General features: G+C 37.6%; 1 protein-coding gene across 1 annotated transcript in view; it reads left to right on the top strand.

Annotated features, from left to right (window-relative positions):
- Window positions 1–23408, top strand: part of STK32B (serine/threonine kinase 32B) — a 164378-nt gene that overhangs the window by 10883 nt on the left and 130087 nt on the right. The window contains exon 2 of the mRNA XM_048304965.1: window positions 17668–17723. Coding sequence (XP_048160922.1) covers window positions 17668–17723 — 56 coding nt within the window. The remainder of the gene's footprint in view (window positions 1–17667; window positions 17724–23408) is intronic.

Here is a 23408-nt window from a genome sequence, read left to right as displayed (position 1 = left end):
TTTTAATAATATCAAATTTAGAAACATTTAGATAAGTTCTACAACCGGTGTACTTTTCTGCCCTGTCATTTTTTGCTTGATATGATACTGAATAAAATAGAGCACTGACTTCATCATTCTATTGCTAGCACTGTTCTGTGTAAGAAAGACTATTGTATTTAGTAAGACAAATATACTACAAGGCAGTCTGCTGCAGTGGGCAAAAAATACTTTCCTTCTTTTTCCTATTTTTGCAGTGATAAGGGAACACCTGCTGTTCCTTATTTAGGACATAAAAATGCAAACTGAGTTAATCCTTCCAGTAATTATTATTTCCTTTTGAGATTGTTCCACCTCCCTTGCTGAGTGATGAGAACTGTTCTTAGCTACCTTGTTAAAACAAAGATGCAATATAATCACAAAATCACTGTCAGCCTCCTGAGTGTCCTTCACACCTTTCTGAAACTTGTCGGAAATCTTCCACTTCCCCCTGGATTGCTTTCACATTATGTTATGAAGATTGATTTTGTGCCTTTTGGGGTAAGGTTTAGATAAATCTTTGTCCAAGCTGTAAAGTCTGCAAATACTTTTGGGGCAAGCACTGTGAACTGCTACACAGAGCTTGAATCAAACAACAAGAGATCATCAGAAGATTGTCTTGAGAAGTAGGAAAAAGTCATTATTTTAAGCCGAGCTTCATATTTGACTCTTTTAGCATGTGAAAACTACAGAAGTACAATCTTCTGTGTGGGGAATTGCTGTAAAACAAAGTTAGCTTTTATTGAGGTTGATTTGGATGTAACATGAGGAACAGATTAGACAGAAGTTTTATGCAGATTCATGAGATTCTTCTCTGCCCAGCCTTGGCATGTGATTTTTCAGTAACTGCATGCCAATTATGCCCTTATTGCCACATCTTTTCCTGCCTAGTGACATGTCTTTGAGATCTCTTGCTCAAGTTTTTAAACTGAGTGATTAAACTAGGGTTGTTTTATGGTGCAAAAAAATAATAGCAGGTGAAAATACCTTAGAAAGAAAAAAACATTTTTAGTGTGAAATTCTCCATAAAAATCTCAGTATTGAAAGACTTTCTTGAAGGATTTATTGATCTTTATTGAACAAAATTGTCAGCACTAAGTGCTGTGAGATTTTGCTGGAAAGGAGTCATAAAGTATTTAACACTTGCTGTTGATCCAAATGTTCAGCAGGGCAATAATTTTTCTTTTGGATTTAGTGAGCGCTCTGTTGGTGAACAGGGGAAGAGAACAGCTAGAGTAAAGCTGCCTGGGCAGCTTTCAAAATAACAAAAAAATTATTTACAATCACCTGGTCTGTCCTGTCCTTTTTTTCCTTTTTTTTTTTACTATTATAGTTTGGGAAAAGGACTGGAAATCAGGTTCATAGGTGTTGGCTGTGGCTGTGGGAGGCAGGACATCCAAGTGGAGCTTTGTCTGGTGGCTAGGCAAATTCCAGCTGTTGCTAGGATAGCATCTGCTCTCTGAACGGCTTTCCCAGGACTTTTGTGAGAGTGAGGAGAGGTTATGTCTGCTGTTTAGAAAAGATTAAGTAATATGTGGCAGTGAAGGGTTGCCGTGTTTTCAGTGGTTTCAAGCACTTATGCTGAGTGCTGCCTTGACTTCAGGTTGTTGATGCTCCTAAGCCAGGAGCCATCAGTCTGTCTCAGTGGTGTTGGATGAGGCACAGTCACGGATTTTAAATGCATTCATAGAAGGCGGCCCTATCACTGTTGTAGCTGTCCATTACAGAGGAAAGATTGCAGCATTCAGGGTTCTCACTTGTGAGATGCAGAGAATTTTAAATGCTTCCCTGGGCATATTTATATCTGTGAGTAACTACCAGCTGCTGTCAGCCCTCTAACCTTCCTCCGCTAGGTGGATCATATACATCTTTTGATCCACAGACATATGTGGATCAATGTCATCCTGAATTTTTGAGTGACAGGATGTCCCAGATGTTGTAAAAATCTTCCTGATGTGCTACATTCCAATTTGGAAAAGAACACACCCCAGCAGATCACCCAAGAAAGATTGCTGACTACTGTCATATACATCATGTTTCTGCTAGTATTTAGTGATATAAAGCTGATTTCCAGTCCTTTACACAATCTGTAAATAAAAAAAACCCCACAATTTTTTTTTTGCTATGTTGAAAACTTCCCAATCTGTACTGTGAAGAAGCCAAGGTTGTTTAATACTATATTCATAGACAGCCAGAAGAAGCTCTGATATACTGATTTGCCATTTTATTCTAGTTAAGAAAATATAATACAAATACACATGTATTTTTAGAGATTATGTCTCTCTCTGTCCCTCTTTTTCTCTCTATATAAATAGATTTATTTTATATACTTTACTCTCATCAAAACGAACCCAGTGTATGGGGTAGGGAACTCTAGAACTGAGTCACCAGTATTCATGATTTATTTTCATCTAATATCTATAATTAAACTTATTTGAGGTTCTTTTTCTGTGATTATACAGAATTGGTATAAGCACATTTAGTGCCACTGAATGTTTCAGGGACTAACAAGCCTTCTGCTACACTGAGCAATTTTATCCTCTGCAGCTCACTGTTTGTTTGTGCTTTGCACCTAGTAACTTCTGTGGTTAAAATTAGAACTTATGTCCTTTCCATTAATATCTGTCAACTACCCACCCTGCTCACCAACAGGTGAGCACCACCAACAGGAAAATCTTTATATTTTTTCCTGTTGTGTGGTGATATGAGGTAAATCTAAGCTAAGTTGTGGCTTAGAATCTACTGACCTCCTGCTGTTAATACCAATCCCCAGCCATAACTTGGGAATTGTGGCTGATGTGAAGTCCTCCTCCTCTCCTCAGTCACCACTGTATCAGCTGACCTGAGGTGGATTTGGTTTGTTTCATAAGTGTATCTATGTTTGCTTTGCTTGAAGTCTTTAATATTTCATTTCTGTTGTGGTTTTAATCCCAGCTGGCAACTAAGTACCACACATCTGCTTGCTCACTCTGCGCCCCTTCCCAGCTGGATAGAGAGGAGAATCAGAAAAAGGCAAAACATGTAGGTTGAGATAAGAATATAACTGCTATAAAGTAAATTATAATAACGATGACAATAATAATAATAAACAACACTATACGAGATACTAAGAAAATTAACTCTATTCCAACAGAAACAAGGACAACTCCTAATCTTAGCAGTGGATAGATAAGATAAAGTGCCTACTTTCTTTATTCATATTTACTGTTTCCTACAATGAATGGTCCTATCAGCTTTGGTGTAATTGCTTGTGGACTGTAAATAAGCATACTTATAAATAACTTGTAAATAAGTATACAAGAATTTCCCAGAGGTAAGAAGCACAATGATGAGAGAATAAATCATCAGCTCCAAGTAAAAAAAACTTCTGCAGTTAGGTGGTCATTTTATGTACAGCAGTCAACCCATCTTTTTCAGTCTCTGTAGAAAAACTACACATTCCATCATCAAATATTTATCTGTAAACACTGAGATGAAGACATATGCATTGCACTGAAATTATGGAAGTTTTTTATCAATTAAATAGAGCTGTTATTATCAGGTTTTTTTCCTTACCCTTTCTATGCCATCCTGAAGAGAAACATCCACAAAAAGTGATGTATACAAAGGTGTTAACTAACAGCTCAGATGAAGTCGGAAAAAATTGATCATGTTTGATCAACAACAGTTTAGTCTGGAGCATGTTGGTAAAAAAAAAAAACCTTTGTGAGACCTGCTTTCCTCCAAAATTGCAGAGAAAGTGGAGTGATTCTTACGCAAGTAGATGATTCACACAGTGAAATATTGAGAACCCTAGCTAGAATCAAAAAGAAGCCTCTTCCTGGCTCCAGATGACTATAAAAATCAGAAATGTTAAGCTGAGTTGAGGTCAGTCCCTTTACAACCTCAGAGGTTGGGATTTGAGGTTCCATCTCTAAAATGGATTTTATTATTTTTTTAAGAAGTATAACTTAGTTTAAAAAATTTACAAGACCTATGAATAAAATGCAACTTGAGTGCTGAAGTACATAGTGAAAGTCATATAACTATGGAGGATGGATAACTATGGGTAGGCTAACAGATGGAATTAATGGAGCTCAGTCCTCTTAAAAGTATGTTGTGTCTTTTACTTAAACAGTCAATAGAAATCTGGCCAGTTTATGAGGTATCTAGCATCCACTGGACTCTGAGGTGCTACTTTGTGGCCAGGCAGTAACGGAATACTTGAAATTTTCTTTAATTCTCCTGTGCTGGAGATCTGGCCCTTAAAGGTACTCTCTATATGCACTTAATTTAATTAAATACTGCCTTTTTCCATGATGAGAAGCAGATTTTCCTGTTCACAATCCCTCAGCTACTGCTGTGCAACCTTGCTGCGTGCAGCTGGGTCCTACAGCCACGGCCCAGGTTATTGCTGGGATGTGCCACTGTGCAGCTGGAGCAGGCAGGGACACTTCAGGCACACTTCTGCTGCAACTTAGAACTGGCACCATTTGTTTGAAGCCCAAGGTGATGGTTTGAGTTAAAATCACTAAATGGGAGGCAATCCCAATTGAAATGGGAATCATTCTGTCTCTTTACTGTCCTTACTCACCCCAAGTATTTAATTTGTAGTTGTGGTTAAAAATAGAAGAGATAATTCAAGATTCGGTTCTGGAGAGAGACTCCTCAAGTTTTGGGTTCTGAATTTAGAAGAAAAAGAGAACAACTCATAGGTGAAGGTGTTTGAAGGTGTTCTCTAGATGTTTGAGTAAAATCCTCTTCACATGGGTCCCCAACCTCCCATTAACATAGCACCAAGACTCATTTTGTGAAATTCTGATCTGCAAGAACAGTGCTTTCAGAGCCACTACCCCCAGGAGCCAAGAGCAAAGAGGTTTATTTGCTTCCCCTGGCATGTTTGGAATTACAGAGACCTTTGCATGGATAAGACTGATGGATGTCTCACTGAGGATTTTGTTGTTAACTTCACTTAAAGAATTCTCCTTCACCTGGGGATCACTCTGATAAATTTTATTGCAGGAGAAAAGAGTTTGGTAAACTGATATTTGACATTTTATTCCCATAGCAACTTCCCTCAGAGAGCCTTCCAGGTCAGTTATTAATGAGGTTATTTTCATAGAAACTCTGAGGGAGGTGAATATTCCCACTTTCAAGCTGAAAAGAATGCTTCATAGTCTATTATGTGTATCCTGATGTCACAGGGAAGTCTATTACAGTAAAGTGAAATTTAGATTTTCTATATTGTAGCAATACATTTTCACAAGGAGTATCTTTTCTGCTTCTTATACCTGTCAACCTGTTTCTCCTTGCAATGATTTCAGAGATTGCTCCTGTCAGCTCATCCATAAGTGAACAACATGGTCAATCAGAAACTCTCTTTTCTCAACAAAAACAAATGTTTTTTCACTTACCAAAAGTCTTAAATTTTGCATTGGAGCAGGTCCTGGGACTTTTCTCCTTAGTTTCAATGTCAATGTCTTTTGAAAGAGCTATGAAAATCATGAAGACTCACAGAGGCTTCCCTACTATTCACTGGCTGTGATAAGGTCCAGTACATCAATTCAATTGTTCCTTGATGACTTCTGATGTTTCCAGTGGTGCTATTAAGTTATCAGAACCAAATCTCTGTCCTGTCACAAAACAAAACTGTTTTCATTGCCACAAAAAGGGATCTTTAATTGACACTTTCACTGGTCTTAAAATAAAAATAATTCACTGACTTGTGAGTTTATAATAGTAAAATTCTATAAATTGCTGGTTATAATAGGATACATGGATGAGAAGTTCCAATTACTTTCCACTAAGCCAAGTGAGTCAATGAAAAGAAACCTTTCTACTGGAAAATAGGTTACCTGATTATATGCTAACAGAATGTAGAAGCAGACAAATCAGCTTTGTTATGATAAACTAACCTATGGTTATACTGAAGATTTGACACTGCCTGACTAAATCCTGGTCATTTCTGTGTGACAGTGAGGTCAGGACTATGGACTTAAAGCAGTTTCATTGTTAGCCAATGCATCAAACCTAATAATAACCTAATAATGGCAGTTATTCATGTCACATAGTTTCAGTGCCAGTCTAAATATGGAGAGACTTGCGTTCTTTCACAGAATCATGGAATGATGTGGCCATTTTTATGTGGCCAGCTTCATGTGACCAGTCAAACCGAATCCTGTGTGCAAGAAGTGAACATACCTACCACACTGTGTGTTATTTTCAACTACTAGCAAATCTTTTCTGAGCTTCAGGATTGTGTTAACCAGGCTCTGGTCATTTCCAGACATCAATATCTGTTATTTAGCAAAGGTGAGGATTGTTACCATATTTCAGTCTATCCAGAGGAACACCTGACCTCTGATGGTTATTTTTCCTAGCACTGAGTCATACATCAATATGTAAAACCCCTGACAGCTGCTACAGGCTTTTCACAACAATTTGTTGCTATTTGCTCTTTGTTGAAAAAGAGTGGTAGATTTGGCACTCCAAATTCCTTTCACTTTTCTGTTAAATCTAACAGTAAAAGCCCATGTCTTTGGAGTCCAATTGTTTGGGGTTTTTTAAGCTCAGCTGATGGATGTTTAACCAGACATCATAACAGAGGGTAATGAGATGTTGAAAAGGTCTGCTTTAAAATTATGCTGCTGAAGGATTACACTAAATTGACCCACACAATCAAGACCATCTAGGCTGACAGCCCATCATAAGCATTCAAATTCTCGCTCTCTGTCCATGGTATCACATTTTCAGACTGATCAGATCAGTGACCCTCCACCTCCATGGGCATGGAAGTAGCATTGAAAGAGTGTCATTTGTGGTTACCCTGCAGAGTCAGCTCTGCACGTATCTCTCTTCTTAGTCACAGTCTGAGTCTTTCCCACTTTGTGCCTTCACTATGTGCTAGTTCTATCCCTTTCTGAACTTGCCTTTCAGTTGATGATATCTTGGGATAGGAATTATTATAAATTTAATTGACTTTTTGCAGTGTTATCCTCCATTCATGCTTGCCACTGTCATATTTTGTCTCTTTTTCCTTTTAAGCTGTCTCAGCTGCTGCTGTTTCAAATCTTAGGTATTTGTCGAGGGAGCTTCACCTTGGTAATTGCCTGTACCATTAGTCGTCATCAGGATTTCTGAAGATCTTCCATTATCCCAAAAAAAAGACAACTAAAACATATCATTGTCTGTGCTAATTTTTTTGCTGCTCACATCATCTGTGGTGACATTAAACAGATAGTCATTCTTTTGTACTGCACTGCTGAGGACATGCTATGAATTTGGCCTTGATCCCTACTAGATTGTCCAGCTGACTTTTTGCAATGATAACACACATTTCATGTTCCTTGTATCTTCTGCCAAGCTCTGATAGCAATATTTGACCTTCCTTTTGTTTTTTAATAAGAAACAATTTAAAATTAATTAATTTAAATTATTAACTTTGCCTTCAAATAATAGTAATTGAACTTTAGTCTGTATTAGCGTAAATCTTCTGACATAGGTTGCTTATTATTATTCCTACTTATTTGCATCAAGTTAATTGGTTGCCTTCTTGGAATCGCCAACAAAGTCAAAAGACCTGCTGAGCAGGTAATTTTGAATTTTTCTTTATCTTTATTGCCTGTGCTCACTTATGTGTGAGGAAAAATGCAAATATTGCTGTCAGTATATATTGACATGGCAGGGATCAGAGTTTGATCTCTACTGTGATATAAAACAATTCCTGTTAAAGTAAAATACATAAATTCTGTACTAATAAGCACTGTAACTTCCCTGTGAAGGTGACCATCTCATTGCACTGCCCTTGAAACTTGACTTCCAACCAAATCAGCACTGTAGGTGTATAATAAGGTGCCACAATCAGCTTAATCCAGTCTAAACATCCATACTGCCATCAAAAGGGGTGCTCTTGATCTCCTCTGTTCCTGCTGTCTGCAGCGTGCCAGACATGGTGTCTTTGTGACTGCCTCATTTTCTTCTCAGTTTTTCAAAGAACAAGTTTTTTACCTGGATGATCATGTGCTCTTGTCATAACATCATATGAAAAGGATCATAAAGGGCTAAAATACAGTGTCAGTGAGGTGATCTTTGAGAGAAATTTGGTATGGTATAGGGCCTAAAGCATATGTTTCTGATGTTGGGAAATATAAATATTGTCTACTTCCTCTCATTATTAGGCTGCATGAAAATACAGCCTAAAATAGAAGTCTTTCCTGTGTAAAGCCAAAAGGAAAATGAGAAGTAGAATTTCTTGAAATGTTCTCGTTTCAGAAGAAAAGTATCAGAAATGCACATACTCTATATGGACACAGACAGCAATAATAGTGAAGCAGAAACCATCAGGAATCAATACTCAGAAATTTTTCATTTCAGCTGAGATGAGTGAAGACCTTTTGATTTTGTAGTTCTTTTGCTTCCTTCTCCAATAAAAAAGAGGAAAAATGGAAAGAAGGCACAAAGCAAAAAGATGAGAAAGACTCCAAAACTAGGTAACTTTCTGTTTGCTTTCATTGGAGCTGATATCACATCCTTACTCAAAAGAACAGAACTTTCATATTGCTTTGTATCCTTCAGACAGAGATTATTTATTTTAAAGAATAGTTTTTCCTCTCACCTCTTCCTGCATATGCTCACACAAAGCATCACAGGCAAGAATTGGCTTTTCAATTGCTCTTTTTTTTCCCCAGCCACCTGAGAGTACTGCTGTATGCCTCTGAAACAGAGTAACCTGTCTGAAGACAGGGGCAGCACACAAAAATCTCCAATTAGGAATTGTTATGGTAAAAATGTGGACTAGTTTTAAAGAGGCATAAAGACAAGAAAAGTAACTTTATTTTTTAATCTAATGATCCCAAGAAACACTGCAGGAGAGATATGAAGTCACAAGAGATCTTCTGATCAGTACAATTAATCTTTGCTAGTAAACACCTATTTGTGCTCAATCCTTCAGAAAGAATAGCTAATTTCATCCAATCTGTGTTAAAATTCTTGTGGAGCAAAGCAGCAGCTAAACATCCCCACACCTTCCACAGAGCAACAATTTTTTTTTTTTTTGACAGGATAAAAATAACAGCAACCCCTGGAGTCATTGGTGCTTCTGGTGAAGCTCTTACTAAGGCTACCACAGGGCAACCTTTCAGTCGACTTTGGGCAAAAGCTAATAACTGTGCTCTTAGATCAAAATCCTGCTGCAGTTTACAGCTGTAATGCTCTGTGCTGACTTCAGTGGCTGGCAGACAAATCCTTCCCAGTGACTCATGGAAGTTGACACTGACATCCCTAAAAACATCAGATGTCTTTTCTTGATTTTCGGTTTGGTGATAGACCTCTAACTTCTCAGACAAGGTCTGGAGACTGTGGGATGGCACTGAGGAGTTTCGGTTTAAACTTCCCTCAGAGAAAAGTTGTAATGATTTGCAGCCTGTTCTACTTGTCAAAGGAGCAAACTTTGTTTTACAGGCTTCAGGTAGCTGCCTGATATATTTTTCAGAATAGATGTATTTAATGGCAGTATCATTTTAATTTGGCTTATTGGGGGTAAGCAGCTCTGGAGAGAAATTTTCATTTGATCCTGGGTTCAAACAGATTCTTCTTTACCAAGGAGTGGCAGTTCCCTTGTGAATGCAAAATCTCATGTTGGTTTTTTTTTGCAGCTTTTACAGAATAGCATTAGAAATACAATTATGTTCTTTTACAGAATTTAAAGGGAAGAAGAGTTTGAGAATCAGTCCTAGTATCTTTTTTGCTTAGCAGCTTGGTAACTTTCAAATGCTAATTTTCTTTAGAATTTCAATGTTACTTCTGGTTCTGGCAACACATGCCTGTTTCTCTAACAGTGTAAATTATTAGCTGATTCACCAAATTCTTCTAGTCTGTTTTTATAGCCTTTTGAAAAATGGTAGGCTGTTGTAGTTCTTTCCAGTATTCATTTCAACTAACACATTCAGAAAACTCCCCAGCCATTTAGGGAAAACCCCACTCTCTTTAATGATGTGATGTGAGGTGGATTTCACTAATTACAGTGTAGAACCCCATGATGCTGGCACTGCTTTTGATGAACAAACCATGCATGGTCTAAATACTCTGTGAATTTCATCAAATGTGTAGCTAAATTGCATGTGAAGTACTGCATTGTAGGAGGATTGACATAAGGAAATCAGAATGTCTGTAATGCATCACAGCAGATGTTCTTTAGCCTACTCTTTTATCTATGGTATCAGTTATTTATTGATAGAATATAGAAATAAGAAAGGTATAAATAAAATCACATTGTTGGTTTTCTAATAAAATCACATTGTTGGTTTTCTAACACCCTGGTACTGAGGTTTTCTCCCCACTTTAAGAAGGGAAAAGGTTTCTTCCCCTATGTTTTGTTTGAAATGTGACATAGATGGAAGATAACAAGAAACTCTGTCACCCTGTTTTCTTTTTTTTTTTTGAATCAGACCTTTCCTCTGAAAACAATTTTAATGAATAATTAAACTTGTTGCCAAATCAAAATGCTGTTATTTTGCTTGACAAAAATTAAGCCTTATGCTGGGAAAACAAAGCTGGTTTTGAAAGTTTGAATGGAATTCAAGTTTACCTTTCCAGATTTCCTTCTGGCACAGTTCAAAGCTGGACTACATTTCTGTGATATGACGCTTCTTCAAAGGTATTGGAATCAGATTCTTGTATCCCCTTCTGTCGATCCAAATCTTGTACCTGTTTACAACTCCTGTAGCCCAACAGGCCACCAGCTCAGAGGGAACAAAGCACAGACCATGCAAGTGCTGTGAGGACACCCATGAAAGGGAGATGTAGCCCAGCCAACGATCCCATCCTGCAGGTGGCTTCACAAGGAAGCAAAACACAGAAATAAGCTGTTCTGAAAAAGCCACTATGGATCAGTCAAGAGTTCTGAAATGAAAGTCTTTTGATAATACAGGAATGTTTCATTTTGACTGAAGAAAGTGAAGTATGCAAACATGATAAGACTGAAATGCATTGTAAAGTTCAAAACAAAATTAGCCGAATTTTAAATAAAATTTGTTTGGCATGCATACAAAGATCTTAAATTCTTTCTAATTGCAAATAAAGTCTGAATAATTATTAAAAAATTAACATAATTAGTTTATATTGAGACTAAAACATTCATTAATCATGAAGAATTGAGACATTGTGATGCAATTTAAATACAAAGCCCCTAAATATCATGATTCATCATTAGTGAGATAAAACCAGCTCTGAAACTTCTTTTTTGTTATGTATCTCTTTCTAGCTAGTAAGTTTCCCAGTCAAATAATGTATAGCAATGTCCCATTTTACTCAGAAACCTATGAAGCTATGCAGATTTGTACTCTGTTCACTTCAAAGATGTGCCTGGCTTTATCATTCTGTCAGCAGAAATTAATTTCTGCCTTAATTTAAGAAGTGTCTTTCTTCACTAATGCACTTACCGTGAACAGAGCATGATGGAATGTGACTCCTTATGACTACCCAAACCATTTTATGACCCTTTACTTAATTTTTAGGCACTGTTCATGTTTGTCCTATCTATGACCATTCAAGCAGGGGGTTTTATTACGACTATTGAATATATATGACTGTGTCTACTTGGTTACTCATCTTATGTGTTTTGTGTGGAAGGACAGTAAAAATTTTAACAAGATCTGATGGCTGCTAAGATTTGTTGAGGTTCTGTCAGCACAGCCTGTGACTCTCCCTACAGAAGGCTGGAACATCTGAAAAGTAGACAGACACAGAAAGAAGATGGCAGAACTAGTCTGAAATCCTAATAGCAGTGCTATCCAATGAGTCTCAGATCAAACTATACAAGCCAAATCTAGAAGGAAATTCGATTTAATTATTATTCTGTTTTCCTGATTCACAGAAACAGGAAGCATTAAACCACCCCAAAACAGACCTGCAAGACAGTGCTCAGACTTAAATAAAAATCTATTTTCTTGGCTAATGCCCATATCTCCTTGTTTCTGTTTTCTCTTGAGATCAGTTAGAATGAAGCTCGACGTGTTGAAATGCTCGTGTTAAAAATATGGCTTTACTGTACACCTCCTAATGCCTTAGTCCTCGTGTTCTGGTTTTGGCTACTCCCAGACGGTCCAAATAAATCAGTGGGACTCATCCAGGGAAGGAGAGTTTGTATTTAGCTTATCAAGTTCTTCCAGAAAGGCCTCTACATTTTTTTTATTCTGCAGAGCATGTGTATGCCTGTGCTTTGGCCACATTCGATTGAATATTTTCTCTAGAAGAAACAAAGTTCTTTCAGGTAATGGTTATTGAGTGTATTTGGACTAATCACATATATATGCAGCAAATATTCCTCAGCTGCAGTGACAAAACAGATGTCAGCTCTATCTAGAATCCACCCAATATTCATATTGCCTCTTTAGTTAAATGTAATCTGTGCCTGAACAAATGATGTGTGACATGAGAATATTTTAAACCAGTAAAACTACAAGCGAAAGGGTAAAAATGTTATGTTCCTTTGTGAGATCATAAATCAAATACATAATACATAATGGTCTGTTGTTGATGTAACTTTTTTTGGTTCAAGTAAACATAGCATTTGTGAATAATGCAGCAGAGGTGAATGCTTATAAAATACTTTGTTGTTTTAACATATATCATTATGTATATAGTGCTGATTAAAAAAAGAATAGGCATTTCCACTACAACTATCCAGTGTTTTTGCTGGGTGGTTGTAAAACCCATTAGTCTGTGATGTGAATATTTTCCCCAAAGTATACTTTATCCTCAGGGAGCAGTGGAGCAAGAAATATTTATTTTATCTTTCACTAGAAAGTTTTATACCAAATATCTGCTCCATCAGGGCTCATGCAGTTCGGAAGAGGTGCCTGAGAATGTGCGGTATGAAGTGGAAGCCAGGTTCTGTTCTCAGCTCCACCACAACATGATGTGTGGGGTTTGAATCAGTCTACTGATTTCTGTACCTCCGCTTCCACAGTGGTGAAGACTTCTCACACTTTAAAAATGGCTTTCATTCTTCACAGTGCTTTTATAAAGCACTATTACCTGAATTGGCTCTTACTACTCTCCCAATTCTTTGTGTGTCTGAGCTCTAAGATATTCCCTATACCTAATTTTACAGCTGCTTGGTGATGGAATCATTCTTTTTTTCTACAGACAGTGGCAGAAAATATTGGAGCACTTGTCTAAGCTCACATGAGAAGACTGTGGCAGTAGAGGGGTTCCTGTGTATAATTCAGTCACAAACCACTGCACCATCCTTCTAGATATTCCTGATCATTTTTGACTACACTAATATATTTGACCAGGTATCTGTAATGGTTAGGACCACGTTTTTTTGTTTTTCATGGCAAGCAGGATGAAACCTTTAATTCAGTTGTGATTCCTGTTACCATCATCTGGCTTTTATTTGTTCAAGATCAATCTACTCTACATGGGGCTAATTCGAAACTATGATTCTAATCCAAGTAAAGTACACTTGTGCTAAAAGTTGTTAATAGAGAGTCAAGTCTGTGCAATGGAATGAATTTAAGGTTTATTTGAGTATGACTAAATGGAAAGCAACAAAATATTTATATGTATATATACAGCACGTTGCTGAAATTAACGTGCATCCATTGCTCTGATACTGTAACATGAAACAGATGTCATAAATGCTGATCTATTTTGTTTCTTAGTTAGCAAAATATCTGATTTATTCCATATTCCTTCTTAGTTTTGAATTAACGGTGGCTTTTTAAGGGATGAAGGTGGGAGATGTAGTAGGAGAGATTATAATACTTGGTTTTTCCAAACTGGTGGAAATCAAAGAACCTGGAAAGAAAGTCTCTCATAGTGTTGTTAGTAAGTTTCATTCTGTGGGTATACTTGTACGAAAAATTACCTGAAGACAATACAAACAAATTTTGTTTTCTGAAAACTGTTCATATTCTTAGACTCAAATTCAGAGCTGATGTATAAGACCTCCAAAGTATGGTGTGGTATAAAAATGAAGGTGCTCAAAGAGTTGGAAAATATATTTTTTTCTCTTGAGTAAAAGGTACAAAGAAAGCTATTTTCAAAAGAGTAATACTCATATTACTGATACAGAAGAAAATGTCCTTCTACCAGCCACACCATTATCTCAGTGGGGCTTTGCACTAGAAAAATGTCATTAGCTGTAAAACCAGGCACCAAAAGAACTACACATGCCATGTTATGGAGGACAAGAATTTAACACTTGTGGTCTCCTCATTGCACAGAGGAAATGGCAGTGTCTGACCTTGATGATATTTTCAACATTGGAAGTGACAGAGGTCATGATGAGCTGTAATTCTTCTCAGAGTAAGTGGTGATATTTTGGCATTGAATTTGCACCAAAAATAAGGACAAAAAAGCACATATAGAACCTGAAAAAAAACTTTAGAGGAACAAAATTAGACAAAAGTTTTGAGACGGTGAAAATAAAAACATTTGAGGAAAACACCTGAGGTGTTTGGCTAATGTAGTAGCAAGGTGGCAGTGAACTTAGCTCAAGCCTTCACTATTTTCAGAGCTGTGCTGCTCTGTTCTAGATGGGACTGTTGCTTAAAGCATCTTAGTTTTACTCAATGAGTTCAGTATTGGTCTCAGCTGCAAGGTAGCCCATTTGTTATTCTTTCCTAATATCCCAAGAGAGGAACTTCCTCAGTTTGTGAATCTGCAATGTTGTATGTTTGAATGATCAAAAGAGACTGAGTTGTCTCACTTTAGTGAATTATTGTTTTCCAGAGAACCACAATGGCTGCAAGTGGCTTGCTCATTTTAGATGCAGGTTCAGGCATGTTTACATATTTCCTCAGTCATTTAAAATTGTCTTTATTTTCTCTTCAAAAAATGTGTTACAATCATTGTACCTTAATTTAAATAAGGCTTATGGCACTGTTAGCTACAGAAAGAAAATAATCTTTTTTTTCTTAATGAAGATATGAAAATGTAACATCCCACTTTCTATCCAAGTTAAGCACAGAAATTAAGAAAATTTGATCAGCTGTTGTGGCTATGATTTTTAACCACTTATTTACCTTACTAATAATCCATCTTCAATTCCATGGTCTTGTGCCTCATTTAATAATTTCATTCTTATGGAAGTGCAATTTAAATTAAATCCAATTTAAAAATTAAGTTTTTCTAGTCATTCAGAGCAACAAACAGGGGAAAGAAGGAAGTACAGAGAACTAGAATAGAAGTTATATGGACAATAAAAAATGTCCTTTTCATAGCTAAAGATAAATGCTTAATCTTAGTTTTACAAAAACAGAATAATTTTTCAAACTGATGTATTTCAAAACATGTCAGGTTTCAGAATATAATATAGTCAAGTATTACTGAAATGTGGCTTGACTCAAATTGAGATAATTACAGACTGTTGCAACAATTTTTCACTTGTTTTGGGAACTGGACTCAGCTGAATGTCTGCAAGGTAAAGAACAAATTCAAAATAAGCTTTTTTAAAGGAATGTTCTTGTTAAAAAATTTAGCAAAATAAGCAGGAAACACGAGAAAGTTTGAAAACACAGGAGTGACACAGAAAACACCAGCATGCTGTGCTGAATTTTTGGATGATTTTTTCCCATCAAAGCAATTAATGACATTAACATGTTGTTTAGGATATTTTCAACACTGTTTTGAATTCCTACCTAAATTAATGATCATCTTAGACAGCCCAGTCATGCACTTGGGAGGGATGACAGGTGGGAACAGGATTTAAATGGATGTAAGTTTATGTGGAAAGGGGTTTTGCTAAACTGGCTATCTTCTTCATCGGACCAGTACCAGCCAGTGAGAGCTACAAGAGAGTGCCCTGCTGGTAAAAACTGTCAGCACAGTTCCCAGCTGCAGGTTGCTGACAGACAATCTCGATTCTCAAACATCTGGGTAACCCTAAATCTTACAGGATTCAGCACAAATAATTTTTTCCTGATTTTCAGTTTCCAAGCAGCTTATATATCCTTTGTAAAGTTTTGCATTTTTATTTCAGTATCCAAATTCTAAAGCTGCTATACTCACCATCTTTGTTTCCTGTAGACTAGAGTCTGCTGCTCTCAGCTCTGTCAGCTCTGGGTTTGATTTGTCTGCAGCAATTACCAGGAAGGTGGTTGCTATAGCTGCACTAATGAAAGGAGCAACCATGTTTCCTCAAAGGCAGCGTAAGCAAGCATAAATAAACAAATGCTTTGTGGTGTTAGTAGTGTAAATGAGATATTATTGCAACAGGGAAAGTAAGATATTAACCCTTTTTAGAGGCTTGATAGCTATCAACCTTTCAATTTTCTATGCAAAGCTTAGCTTGACATGGTATAATTTTTTGGCAAATACTTGAAGTATTATGAGTTTTATAGGATTTTCTCCTTCATCTTTATGTGAGTCCATTTTCATTGTAGTTATTCTTGTTACCACATTTTTGGGTGGACCTGGAAGAGGTTGCTCAGAGAAGCTGGGGCTGCCCCATCCCTGGAAGTGTTCAAGGCCAGGTTGGATGGACTTTGAGAAACTGGTCTAGGGGAAGGTGTCCCTGCCCATGGCAGCAGGGTTGGAATGAGATATCTTTAAGATCCCTTCCAACCCAAACCATTCTACGGTTCCATGATTTTTTCCAGTGACAGTCTGTGTCCACAGTTTTGCCAGTTACTGTTACATCAATGACAGGCACATAGGTGAAGGTCCATGGCCAAATCCAGGAACATAAGAAAGTTTTAATTTAAAAAAATCCTGTTAAGTTGCACTGAACTTTGTCATCTCTGGTTCACTGAATTTAGCTCTAAGTGTGATTCTTTTCTGAGAAGTGACTGTAAAAACTGTATCACACATTGTCGTGTTTGTATTTCAGTGGCTTTGCATCAATTTTGTTCAGGATGTTGTTGGAGTTTTTTTAAACTAGATCTACCAATGAAGATTTGAAGGTCATGCTGTGTTTAAACTCATGTAACACCAACAGTAATGGCATTTCTGAGAAATGAAATCTCACTCACCCTCACAGCAAAGCACTTCAGTGTCTAGGACAGTCTGTGCTGTCAGGTTTCCTGAAGTGCAAGTAAATCCATGCTACTGCCAAGCTAAAATGGAATCTCTCAAAACAAACTTATGCTACATTTATGAAACAGTCTTACAATATTAGAATTAAGTATTGCATTAAGGTGGAAAACATTGGAAAGGCTGATCATACTAGCTCACCATGGGACAAGCTTCCATCACTGTAACAAAATATGGGAATTATTCTGAAGAGTGACTACTGTAAAAATGCTAACCATATGTTATTATGTATCTGTAGGTAGAGGTCGTTACTTACTTGAATTATTCAGTGTCCTTTTAATAGATCTCAGTATTTCTGGAAAATGCTGAGCAGTTTTTGCTAATGGCTGCATAATGCTAACTTGTCTCGTTACTTGGTTAGGACAGAGATATGTTTCTTTCTGGAGATTGTGGGCACTGGAGGAATTGGTGCAAGATGAACTGATGGACGAAATGAATGCAGCACATTTTAAAGCAAACTTCCTTTTTGCTAGCTATTAAGTATATTTGGTATTTTAAGAGAAAAATTGAATACCACGTGGTAAAAAGATGTTAGTTGGACACACGGGAATTTCTTTTCTTGTCTGATTTCTGATTCTGACTTAGCATGCTACAAACTATTTTCCTTTTCTTCTCTCCTTTATTTTGCAGTTAACTTTGACCACTTCCAAATATTGCGGGCTATTGGGAAAGGGAGTTTTGGAAAGGTAAGAATCAACTTATTTTTAACAGTTAAAAGTTTAATAGGGAATACTTTTGTGGTTTTCTGGCTTGATTAAGGTAAAAGAATATAGGTTTTGTAGCCTTTTCCTTCTTAAAGACATCTGACAACCAGTATGAACTGTCTGACTATTCATTAAAAATATTTCTATTATAATCCATTCACTAAAATTAATTGAGCAAAAATTATTATACTAATTAATTATCCCCAGTGGAGATTAGCAGAATTTAGAAATCTGTCCTGAAAACAAAAATGAATAAAAAGGTAGGAGCAGACTACTTCTTTAGACTGTCCACCAGAGTGATCTTGTTCTTAAATCTCAGCTTATTTGTGTCTTTAAAATAATTGCAGTATTTTAAAGGCACTTTACATAGATTAAATCCTCTTGGGACTGTATAAACTGACATACACTATAATTATGATCATTGAGGAAATGTTTGTTCAATTCAACAGGATTTTCTGAAACAGAGAAGATTAATGGTTTGTTTACACTTGAGTAGAGAACCTTTCTTTCCTATAATAGTGATTATAGCAAGGTTTTAAATTTTAATATGGGTAAATACAAAGCCACAAAGTCAGAGAAAATCATATTTTAAAAATATTAGAAACCATTCCTCACAGTAATACATCTGAAGGTGAAATATAACTGATACTTGATCAGGTGACTGGTCAAACAACAGCTGTCTAGATCTTGATTTCAGTGATTCCTGAGTATATGCCAGCTCAGTGCTGGTGAGGCGCTTCTGTAGTCATGCATTAAGAACACACAAAGGATTTTGCTGGCCTCCAATGCAGAACAATGACTTTAATTTTAGAGAGGCTAGAAATACTTCTTGCAGAACAGCATGGTCCTTCATGGCATAGTCCTTATTCAATTCAGTAATTTTCAAGAGAAACCCTCTTTGAGGTCAATAGAAGAATATGCTGCTTGGGCAAAATGGTACTTAAAAACTCCTTAAAAATCAGGGCAGCAGAGATTTGTGATTGTTTATTATTGCAATACAGAGATGGAATACCATGCCAAACTAAATAAAGGTCCAAGAGTGCAGGTTAAGTACAGGAAAAGAAGTTAAAGATATATCCGAATCATACTAGCCGTCACAAAGGAAGAGCTACTTAGATCAGAGATCAGCATTTTTGGTTTGAATATTTAAAATTGTCTGCTTCTGAATTTACTTGGCAAATTTTTAATATTAAAATAAAACCCATTTCATCAGAATTTCTAACCTATCCTCTTCCAATGTACTTGGAACCTGCACCAGATGATATACCAGGTGTGTGCCAGTGTCTGTCTGCACAGATAATACAACCAGGTAGGTCTACACGTGCCCAGGAGTGCGGGCAGCTGCTTGGTGAGTGGTCACACACGTTGTGCCACAGCTTGCCTGTCACTTGGCTTGAACAAAAGAACCACCAGCTTACACAGAAGCTGTGGCTGTGATGGTCCTACGCAGGCTCAGACCTCACCTCCTTTATCTGTCCCTTACTTGGTGAAACCTGAGCTCTCAAAGGACACCTTTGGAGTGAGCCTGTTTGCTTCTAGAAAAAAGAGCATGCTCGTGGTTTTTCTTCTCTCCATACCCATTTCCTACCCTTCTCAAGACTGCTGTGATGTATCTTTTTCTGAAAAATATGCAACAGTGTCTATGAGATGGCACCTGCTCTTGACATGTCCCTAAGAAGCAGTGGGTACAGAGGCAGCAGCTGAAAGCAGGTGGCCACTTCACAGAAAAGACACGCACTTAAGATACAAAGCATTTGATACCAAATGGCCTAGGAATTCCTGTAACAGCAAATGGTGCTACTGTGAACTGAAAATGCCAAAAGTGAAGGCAGGGAGCTGATTTCTGAAGCCAGCTAGGGGGACAGATCACAGCTGCTGAAGCAGCCAGCCCCAGTGGAGGAGGTGAGGTGCTGAGCATCACCTTGAGCTCTGTGCACAAGAGCGAGCTGAGCAGCTCTGCCATATCAGGTATCTCCTGCAGAAATATCCTGCAGAGGCCTAAGGTTGCTGTAGCAACCAGAGTAATTTAAGAAATATTGAGAGAGAGAGAGACGGAGATATTGAACCAAGAGCAATAAAATAAAAAAATAGAGCATGTCTTAAAACACCCTGTTGCTCTCAGAAAACAGAAAAGGCCGCAGAGGAGCCATAAAGGAAGCAGGCAGTTTAAGGTAAGCATGATACTGAACATGGTGTTATATGTTGCAAGATGTTAGAGCAAAACAGACCCCAAGCAGTAAACACCCAACAATAGAGATTAACAGTCTTGCATCATTTTTTGACATTTTCTGCTGCCAGGTACTTCCAGAAGGACAATAATAGGAAAAGTTGCCAGCAATGAGGCTTCTAAATGAACAATAAAGGCAAGACTGACTCACAGAGACAGACATTTGAAATGGTGACTGATTTACCATGTTGTGCTTTTGGCTATGTTATAATAGGTCATTTTAAAATAGGCTGCTTTCTTTCCCTTGCCCATGGAAGGAAAAACAAGGTGATTCGTCAGAAGCCTGTACTCATCTGGGAAAAACAAGGCCTGTTACACCAAGGACTTTCCTGTTGCATTTGACAACTGCAAAATAAGGATTTAAGTTTAGAGGGAACTCATACTTAAAACATGTTCTCTCAGGATTGATCAGGATCTTCACCAATGCAGATTCCCCAAAGCAGGTTCACAAGAACCACACTCATAAAAACCTGTAAGAAAATTAGATGTTTTTAGAAATATCACAGAAATATTCACGAATTTTCTGAATGCCATAGAGAAGAGTGGATCAAAATCAACCAACAAGCCTTCATAAAATACATAGGCTTGTTTCATTTTCCTGTATGCTGTGGAAGGGTGAGGGTCCCTTTGCAAGGGCAGAGACAGTAGAGGCAGAGGCATGTGATACCTTAGAAGTACTCTCTCCTGCTTAATCTGGTTATTTTTTTTTCCATGTTGTTATATGTAGAGCTATCACTCTTCTCAAACAAAATACTGCAAAAAATTATATATTTGAAGATCATCCAATCTGTACAAAACCAATGAGGATTGAAATACAAGAATTCTCATTGTCCTTTACTGCAACAATAACCATGTAATTGCAGGGTTACTGCTGCAAAATAATTTGTATTCAGGTGTAACAACTAGTTCTCAGAGATATTATAGTACCAATTTTCTTTGAGTTCTCTGTTCGTGGGAGTAGGTATATTGAACAATCTGACCTCCTTAAATTAAATTCAAATTATAATTTCAATGTACAAACTCTCTCGTTTGTCTAAGATGCTGAGACACAAGACTTAGTTCTGATTAATTTGGTTGTATAAAACAGTGACTTCCTGTGATGAAGTAATTGAAATTACAGTGGTGTAAACCAGATGGGAGCCCAGAACCACGTCTGCACTGATTGAGGGTACTTTAGTAAATAATATGCAAAATATTTCAGAAAAAATATGCTGCTATCCTAAAAGCAACATAGCACACAACTGCAGAGTATTAATATTGTTTGACAGTGTAACAACCCATTTTTTAGCTTGAGTTAATATGAAAGGATACTAAGCAGATGCTTCAGCTGCTCCAGATGTCATGCTTTGCTCAGGGGAATCTGGGAATGAATCTCCCTGTTTAAAGGAAATCCCCTGGCAGCATAAAGACAAACTTATGATATCCATTCTCCAGCCTCTTTGTGTAAATTTTTCCAGCTCTGCTTGTACACTAAGACTATGAGAACGATTTTTTCTGAGCACATGGGTAGAACAGACAGGGTAGCAGTATTTCAGGCAAATGCTCAATAGCAGATTCATCAATTCCCACATGGAGTGTGAAGGATAGATCTGATTTCTGTCTTGTAGTCCTCTGTGTTGGGGTGAGTTCTTCTGCCCAAGCAGTGCCACAGCCGCTCTGCTGGGCTGTCATTCCTCGTGGCAGCTGTAGCTGCCCCATCTCATCTACTGACATAAGATGCATAATATCATACAGGAGCATGGGTGAGTATGTGCTCCAGCTTCCAGCTCTCCACCTAACAGTGACTTTGTGCAGAGGTTTCTCTGGCTGTGGGTTTTGTATCTCTCCTCTTTTATGACCTGCTGTGAAACTACATCAGGTGGCAGGCTGAGAGGTCTAAGTACTCACGTGCCAAATTCAGACCAAAACTGAGACTAAGTACACCTTGTTCTTTCCAGACCATGTACATAGCAGCTATAAGTCTCTTCTAGTGGGAAACAGGAGTGTTTTACAGCAAGTTTTACAGCAAGTCTGATATTTCAGCCATCCCCATCTTTTTTTCTGGGAAGAACTTTGTTGAAACTACCCACGGCTGCTCAAACCTATACAGCATTATGCAGCTTCCTTCAGCAAACCTGTAGCAAATTCTGCCCCAGTTTTACTCAGCATGATCTCTCACTTCACTTACTAAACTCTGCAATAGCCTATAGGGCAGTTTGTCACCAACAGCACTGTGTCTGTGTGACCTCTTAATCTGCAGATTAAACCTGATTTGTAGGTTCTCTGTTTTCTGCTTGTGAAATCAGAGGAAATCCAAGAAGGTAGTTTAGAAGTGGACCACAGCACATGTTGCTCTTGAAAAATGAAGCTTAGCCCTACAGCCATAACCTATTGGCTTCCTTCCCCAGATTTGAGGGGAAATGGCTCCAAGTCACTCTCTGTTGAAATTTCTTTTAACTTGATAGGTTTTAAGGCAGCTCACTGTTACATTCTAATAGAAATAACAAAAGACACCACCCTGTGATAACAACTATGTTAACAAAACCTCTTTAGAAAGGGAATATTTTCACAAGAGATTTTTAAAAATAGCACTATACTATTCCAGAGAAAAGTAGCAGGGATTCATAATGCCTGCCTTTAAACTACACAGATGCCTGTATCCAATCCAGTAATCTGCAGTCTCTTTAGGGCACATTAGAAGGGAAACTCTCCCAGGTACAGAGATAGTCCCCTGTATCTGTTTACATCTGTAACTTATGTGGAGATGGATGTTCTTGTCCCTCTCTGCTGACTGTGAAGCTGGATAGTTGTTGAGTTCACAACCCATATTTGCTCTGAATCATCATACTGTCTGGGCTTTGGTAAATGATATTCACAGGAAAATGGAAAGAGAATGTGAGTGTGACAGGCTTCCATACTGATACATGTAAATAAGGCAGCTCTGCACAGACTTTCATCATAATGAATCATCACAGAATTTTTTTGTTGAGGTGCCAGAGCACCTTTTTATCCCTATTTTAAAATTGCTCCTTTGGAACAAAAAAACCCCCCAACTTAAACATTTCCATTAAGTCTGCACATGTGAGAAGAGCTCGAGGGCTTTTCCTTTCTTTCTTGCATTAGTGGAAAGTTTCAATCTGTTGATGTCCTGCTCAGGAGAAGAGCTGACATCCAGCAGGTAGAAGTGCCAGGGAGGATCTCCACTGTGATCCAGTGCTGTCATAGCAATGTCAGGCATTTTTCACAATAACATCAAAATGGATGCAGGTTGTGTTTCCTGATTTTTAGTAGGAGGTAGCTTTATCATATTAATGAAAATCCTATTGATTTTGTAACCATGCTAGAAGATTTGCGTAGGTACACATTGCTAGAAAATGTTTACTATCATTCTGCCTTGAAGCTGTGTGTTAGACAAGCTTCTACCAACAACAGAAGGTCTGTTTCAGCTGTGCTGAACACCC

Source organism: Corvus hawaiiensis, chromosome 5 (assembly GCF_020740725.1).
Source record: "Corvus hawaiiensis isolate bCorHaw1 chromosome 5, bCorHaw1.pri.cur, whole genome shotgun sequence".
Classification (NCBI taxonomy): domain Eukaryota; kingdom Metazoa; phylum Chordata; class Aves; order Passeriformes; family Corvidae; genus Corvus; species Corvus hawaiiensis.
This window is presented reverse-complemented; position numbering and strand designations above follow the sequence as displayed.